This window comes from Dipteris shenzhenensis, chromosome 22, assembly GCF_047967505.1.
Source record: "Dipteris shenzhenensis isolate YYH24624 ecotype China chromosome 22, Dip_SZ_1.0, whole genome shotgun sequence".
Taxonomy (NCBI): domain Eukaryota; kingdom Viridiplantae; phylum Streptophyta; class Polypodiopsida; order Gleicheniales; family Dipteridaceae; genus Dipteris; species Dipteris shenzhenensis.
Genome location: NC_141617.1, coordinates 55,054,050 through 55,061,731, shown reverse-complemented (window position 1 = coordinate 55,061,731; position 7,682 = coordinate 55,054,050). Strand labels below are relative to the sequence as shown.

Below are 7,682 nucleotides of genomic sequence, written 5' to 3'. Positions count from 1 at the left end.
AATGTATATGTTGAATTACAAACACTAATACGGGTGGAAATGGCAGCAAGAACACTGTGCGCTGTAGTTAAGAAGGAAATGCACCGGGGTACAAAAAGGATGCAAGAGAAGATGCAAGAGAAAATGCAAGATGAGATGCAATAGGCAATGCAAAAAGCACAAGAAGAGATGCAAAAGGGGATGCAAGCCCAATGGATGCAATGGAAGAGTGGCTTGGGTGCATGCATGAAGGAAAAGGATATGATTATCAGCGAGCTTAAAGTGGAACTAACTCCATGTAAGGATTAAATTGGAGATATATACGAAATGGGAGAATGGGGCTGCTGCCCCCAATTCCAAGAAGAGATCAAAGAGTGGAAGTTGCACGTAGAAAAGGAGATCAAAACCTTCACCGAGGTTGCTAAACAAACCAAAGCTGAAATAGAGGAGAATACAAAATGGTTAGAAGTTCTAAAGAAACACAAGAGTGCACCGGAGAATAAAGTGGAAATGATGAATGCAACCCTCAAAGACGTGGCCAAGAGACGAGCTAGGACATTGCACGTGCAAGTCACAAGCTGGGTGGAAAAGGATAACCCATAAGAAGATGCAAAGGAACTCGGTGCACAAATAGGGGTAGTTGATGTTCCTATCGTGAATGCATGGAGAGTAGGGAAAGATGCTACAAAAACATGGGCCTTGATCTTGAAATTTGCAGACATGGACGCAAAGAGAGCTTTCCTTTATAAAAGGGCAGCCCTCAAAGGGGGAGAAAATCTATTTGGATGAGGACTTGACACCTACACAAGTAGCACACTATAAGGAACATATGCCATGAGTGTTGGAGGCGTGGAAGGAGGGAAAGTGGGTTGCATACAAGGATGGGAAAGTGGTCATCATAGAGCACCGATCATCATGATGGTGCACATGAAGATGACCGTATGGACACAAAACACACTTGCATGTCTGTTCGGGAAGTCCAAATGCCCCAAATTTCATGTGCATGGTACATAAGTGAAGGAAAATTACGGGTCAGCCTACGGCATTGGTATGTGCACTTGTTCGATAGGCACCAAACTTGTCAAGGATCTTAAAGAAAGGGGTTTCCATGATCATTTTTTTAGTATGAAGTGCATCAGACCCCATATGTCTGGTCGAGAAGGCTAAATGTCCCAAATTTCCTATGCATGGTACGCACCTAAAGGAAAAATATGTGTTGGCCTACGATATTGGTATGTGAACTTGTTCGATGGGTACCAAACTTGGTAGGGGTCTTAATAGAAGGGGTTTTCATTCTCTTCCCAAGTATTAAGTGCATCAGACCCCGTATGTCCGGTAGGGAAGACCAAATGTCCCAAATTCCATGTGCATGGTACGCACATGAAGTAAAAATACACATTGGCCTACTACATTGGTATGTGAACTTTTTTGATGGGTACCAAACTTGACGGGGGTGTTAAGGGAAGGGTTTTACATTCTCTTTCCAAGTATGAAGTGCATTCGACCCCCTATGTCCATTCGGGAAGTCCAAATATCCCAAATTCCATGTGCATGGTATGCACGTGAAGGAAAAATACACATCGGCCTACTACATTAGTATGTGAACTTTTTTGATGGGTACCAAACTTGACGGGGGTGTTAAGGGAAGGGTTTTACATGGTCTTGCCAAGAATGAAGTGCATCCGACCCCCTATGTCCGTTCGGGAAGTCCAAATGCCCCAAATTCCACGTGCATGGTACGTAAGTGAAGGAAAAATAAGGGTCCGGCCTACGGCATTTGGTATGTGCACTTGTCTGATAGGTACCAAACTTGTTAAGGATCTTAAGGGAAGAGGTTTTCATGATCTCTACAAGTATTCTGTGCATCGGACCTCGTATGTCCGGTCGGGAAGGCCAAATGTCCCAACTTTTATGTGCATGGTACGCACGTGAAGGAAAATATGCATTGGCCTATGACATTGGTATGTGAACTTGTCCAATAAGTACCAAACTTGGCATGGGTCTTAAAGGAAGTGGTTTCCATCATCTTGCCAAGTATGAAGTCCATCGAACACTATATGTTTGGTCAGGAAGGCCAAATGTCCCAAATTCCATGTGCATGGTATGCACATGAAGTAAAAATATGCGTCGGCCTAGTATGAAGTCCATCGGACCCCGTATGTCTATTCGGGAAGGCCAAATGTCCCAAATTCTATGTGCATGGTATGCACGTGAAGGAAAAATACGCGTTGGCCTACAACATTGGTATGTGAACTTATCCGATAAGTACCAAACTTGGCACGGGTCTTAAAGGAAGTGGTTTCCATCATCTTGTCAAGTATGAAGTCCATTGGACCTTGTTTGTCCGGTCGTGAAGGCCAAATGTCCCAAATTCCATGTGCATGGTATGCACGTGAAGTAAAAATATGTGTCGGCCTACGACATTTGGTATGTGAACTTTTACAATGGGTACTGAACTTGCCAGGTGGTCTTAAGGGAAGTGGTTTCCATCATATTTCGAAGTATGAAGTGCATCGGTCCCTGTATGTCCGGTTGGGAAGGCCAAATGTCCCAAATTTCATTTGCATGGCATGCACGAAGGAAAAATAGCGTTGGCCTATGACATTGGTATGTGAACGTGTCCGATGGGTACCAAACTTGATAGGGGTCTTTAAGGAACTAGTTTCCATCATCTTGCCAAGTATGAAGTCCATTGGACCTCATATGTCTGGTTGCAAAGGCCAAGTGTCCCAAATTCCATGTGCATGGTATGCACGTAAAGGAAAAATATGCGTCGGCCTACGACATTGGTATGTGAACTTTTCCAATGAGTACCAAAATTGACAGGGGGTCTTAAGGGAAGGGTTTTCTGTTATCTTGCCAAGTATGAAGTCATCCAACCCACTATGTCTAGTTGGTAAGTCCAAATGCCCCAAATCCCATGTGCATGGTACGTAAGTGAAGAAAAAATACGGGTCGACCTATGACACTGGTATGCGCACTTGTCTGATAGGTATTAAACTTGGCATGGGTCTTAAGGAAAGTGTTGTAGATGATAAACCTAGACTTACTAGGTTGGCACTTTTACACGAATGTACTTTTTTCTTGTGGTTTGATATGATTCTTTGAGATCTATAGTAAATTGTATTTATTGCATACATCTTAATCACTATTGCATATAAAGTGGGTAACATTGCGCACAAACGAGAACTAAATGGAATTTTTTTTCTAAAAGAAAAAAGTTGAGCCTTTTTAAGTCAATTTGAAAAATAGTATTGCACGCTATCATCATGAAAAAAAAAGAACTAAAAAAAGAGGCCTAAATTTTAGAGGATTTCTCATAGCAATTTTGAAAATGATTGATATTGGTGTGATTCTAAAAAGTGAGGCAATTTTTTTTTACAATGATTTTTTTAAAAAGCGAACATTTTTTACATAGCTACAAGACCATGCATTCTCTCTATACAAGGGCATCTTCATTAGTATCAACACCTACAGCTTCGTCATGATCAAGGTCATTGTTATGATTCGATGATGATTCTGAAGTGGATGACCCATCCTCCTAGGCACTGTCAACAACAACATTCTCCTCATCCCTGTAAAGACCTAATGCTCCTTTCATTTGCAATCGTGTCATTATAGAGGAAGATCCAACAAGATGTGTGGCAAAAAGACCCTATAATTTAAAATAAATGTTGTAAAACAATTTACATTTAATTTTGCAACATAATGTAGAGAGATATACATGGATCTCAAATAATTGAAGTCCTCTCCAACTTTTTTGACACGTCACTCAGGCACATGGAGGCACTTTTATTTTGCAACATAATGTAGAGAGATATACATGGATATGAAATCACTAAAATCTTTTCCACCTTTTTTGACACGTCTCTCACTCACATAAAGGATTTCTTCTCGTTTCCAAGAGGGGAACAAAAAAATGTGTAGACGATGGAAAGATTGATCACCGAACAAGACACATAGGTGACATTTATGAGATGAACCATGTATAAGAGTGGTGGAGCTTGCCTAGTCATGCAATGAAAAGGAAATTCCAAGTCTTGAATGGTTCATGTGGGGTGATGCTGGGATCACTACGTGAGAGGGGTAATTTACTTTAACATAACTTGCTATTTTGGCACATTCATGATTAGTATTCAAGTTTTCATGTAAGTTCCAATGCGACAATTAGTCCGCACGTCGACAAGGAGGGCGGACAAGTTTTAATAGCTGCTCATACTATATAGTATAATCAAATACATACTTCCATTGCAACATATATGCCCCCATTGCAGATCACGCACCTCTAGCTGTCTGCGTGTGACAGCGGCTTATTTAGTAAGGCTGCGTGATGTTCCTGTGATATGCTTGTGCTGCTAGGCACGCACGTTAGATACGTAAACACCGAGGCGATCGATGAGATCGCCCGCACTGCCGAAGAAGCCTACAATCTGCGGGCGGACGCCCTGACCGTTTCCGCGGCTTGGATAGTCGGTCACGGTTGAGGTGGAGAGGCCTAAAGCCACTACCCCGGTGTCATTAGGATCGCCGCTGAAGTAGCCGCGATGAGTACCTAGAGTGACGCGGATGTCGCTCAATGCCTCGCCCTCTGCCGAGTTTACCACGATCTACGCATATATAACATACAACGAAAGAAGAATTAGCGGAGGTAGAACATCTTGCTCGCTACTAGCAAGAATAATCTTGAGCTAAATGACCATATATACCTCCCTTCGGGTGCCAACTCCCCGACCGTGAAGGGCCGTTGTTCCGTTCGCGTACACCACCTCCAAACCGTTTAGAACTTCGGTGTAGTAGATTGTCACCTTGGCAATGCCTAAGTTTTGCCATCCATCGTCGAAGGCATTGCCTCCCAAGCCCCCCCAAGGTCCGAGAATCTGTGCTGAGTTCTGCTGCAACATGAAGCAAAGTAGTGGAGTGAGGGTGCAAGATGAAGTGCTTGCTCGACTGGCAGCAACGTCGAGCAGAGTATACTTCAGAAGAAGCTGATTAAAGACAGGTAGGCTACCGACCTGGGCGGAAGACATGTCGCAGATCACAGGAGGAATTACGTCGAAGGCGCTATTGGTTGTAGACGCGAGTATTGCAGTGAGGGGTGAGCAAGTAGTGTGCCTAATTTATAGGAGTATACTCACGGTTGTTTCATCGAACGTTCGGTGTTTAGAGTCACTCCGAAGCACACGTTGTCCATCTGCAACGACCAGCAGGAGCTTTCACATGATGTTGTAATGTCCGTAATTGTGCGGGTTTTTTCATCACATGGCTGATGGGCTATGACTGAATGATGCCCTCGCCCGCAAACAAACAGTAGGAACGTTCATGTGATGTTGTAATGTCCGTAAATACTGATCACTCCACCTTTTCATCACATGGGTGATGGGCTATGGCTGTTCTGATCATTCAGCGACCATGGGCCATCGGTGACTCGTACCACTTGGTCGAAGGCCTTCGATTCCACACATTTAATCAGTAATAGAAGATAGGGCTCCCTTCCAACATTCGGATGCACAGCAACAACTCCCTTCGCTTCACAAATATTGTTGACGGAGAAATATGGTACCTATGGCATTCAAAGCGCTAAATGCTACAGATACATCCCTTGAACTTTGGCAATTGTCATGGATACTTCTTGCTAGAACAATTTCAACACACACATGGTTATTTAAATTTAACCCAACTGCAGTATCCGTTTCAAGTTGAAACTTCAAATGATGACATCGTCATCGTCATTTTATAGCATATCACTCAGCTGTTTGTATTTGAGTTGGTCTTTGTTTGATTTTAGTGTAGTTTTTCCTTTTCTTTTTTTTCGGGCTTGATCAAGATTCTCTATTCTCAGCTCCCTGTGTAATCTTGAGGTAGGTCAGTGGAGTGGATTGCTGGAATGTCTGGAGTGTCGATTGTGTGTGGAGGAATGTGTGGACTGCCCTGAAGTCTGCACACCTTATCTTGCATGCTAAAACAACTACTCCGCCACCTTGGTTCCCGCTTTGCTGGCCGTTGCACCTACTCACCCCTTTCATTTATGACTCGGTTACTATATTTGGGTTCTGACACCTCAGGTTTCATTGCACACTGACGAGGATGGTAAACCTTGGTTGGCTCGATTGACTCGAGATTAACAGGAGGGTCAACATTTTCCTCGGCTTTATTTCGAACTGTGTCCTCACGTGTCTCCCCATCCATCTCATCTAAGGTGGAAGGTGGGAACCCCTTCCCCATCTGGTGGTAGTCCACCTCTACCCCTAGCCAAAAAAGAATAGCATGTCAAGATATTAAAAGATTGAAGAGCCTAACCTCAGAAGCCTATAAGCGGGAGTGGCGCGGGGCGATGGAGGTAGAGGAGGAAAGGGTTGGATGACACTAGTAGAGACAGGGATGAGGGAAAACTAGATGGATTGTTTGAGCACGCGAGCAGAAGTTTAAGGATGCTTGACAAGGTAAAGGGCGATGGAGGCATTGAATATTCTGGCAAGGTCATACCTCTGCTTGTCAGAGAGAAGATTCGAACCAGTTTACTGACGCTTACTACCGATAAGATATTTGGTCGATTGTGCACACATATTTGAGGCACATTGAAGCCACTCCAAAAGAATTGATCCATATATATGTTTGAGTGAACAATTGATGGTACGAACACTAGATGGACGGAAAGAGATTCCTCTGGGATGGACTAAAATATGTGGTAGACGAAGTGATGTTCTAGCCAATGAACTATGGTATGCCATTGCTGGTTAGTTGGAGCAAAGACATCAAAAGTGTCAGAGATTTGATGCAGTGAGAGATCAATCTTATGCGGTATGAGCTTAAACCTACATTTTTTGGTTGCATATAGACCCTCGACAACAATTCGTCATGTCCTCACAACGCTCTTTTGTTGTGTATTTCTGAATTTTTCATGATTCCATCAAAGAATAGATGCTTTTCAGGCGAGCTCTTCTAGTGATTCAAGTAGGTGTATGATATTCAAGCATCGTTGCATATCTAGGTGCCCAATTTCAATTCTTGCATGAGGATTGCATGGCGACCTTAAGAGATGGTGTCCATTCTCTTCACCATAATTCCATTGATCCCAATCTCCATGTCTTTGCAAACGTGCCTCTGGGTGGCATTCAATGTGGGGAGGAAGCAACTTGTGTACATGTGTCTTTTGGAAGGTTTCAATGCATGAAGTAATCATCAAAGCATCCGATGTTTGGATCCCTTTTATGCATTTCACATGATAAATTCAAACGTTCTTCTTGGCAGTCATTGCCAATCATTCTTCTAAACTTCCATCCATTAGCATAGTTGACATTCATATTTGGAAGGAAGCTCCGATCAAAGTCTCAAGAATAACAAATCATACATAATGGCTGATTTATATGCTCGCTTTGAGGCTTACTACCATGTCCTTAAGAGTTTACAGAGGCCCAATATGGACATACTTCCTTTCCAAGAGCATTTGGTATCTATGAGGTATCTCTGGAGCCTCACATAAAAGACACCACTCATCGAAAAGGGCCAACCTTTTTCATCACAAAAAAAAACTTGATGAGAAATTTATGATTTTAGTATGTTTTTTCAAATAGATAGAAAATAAGAAGTGTCTCTCTAATAAATTGGACATTAGAACTATAGGATTGGTCTGAGAGGTCTAATCTTGGGGGGTGTACTACTAAGAAACCTTATGTATCACGTGCGTTAAAGGGGTATTTAAAAAA

At 42.7% G+C, this 7,682-nt stretch overlaps 1 protein-coding gene and 1 pseudogene across 1 annotated transcript; one reads left to right on the top strand and one right to left on the bottom strand.

Moving 5' to 3' along the window:
- Positions 1–306: 306 nt before the first annotated feature.
- Positions 307–898, top strand: LOC147888312 (uncharacterized; annotated as a pseudogene).
- Positions 899–4,334: 3,436 nt separating this feature from the next.
- Positions 4,335–4,880, bottom strand: LOC147888311 (uncharacterized). Its single transcript, XM_087393058.1, has 2 exons — positions 4,686–4,880; positions 4,335–4,586 (listed from the first exon to the last, which is right to left on the bottom strand). Exons 1-2 carry the CDS (start codon positions 4,878–4,880, stop codon positions 4,335–4,337), a joined length of 447 nt encoding a protein of 148 aa, XP_087249184.1.
- Between the last annotated feature and the right edge of the window lie 2,802 nt (positions 4,881–7,682).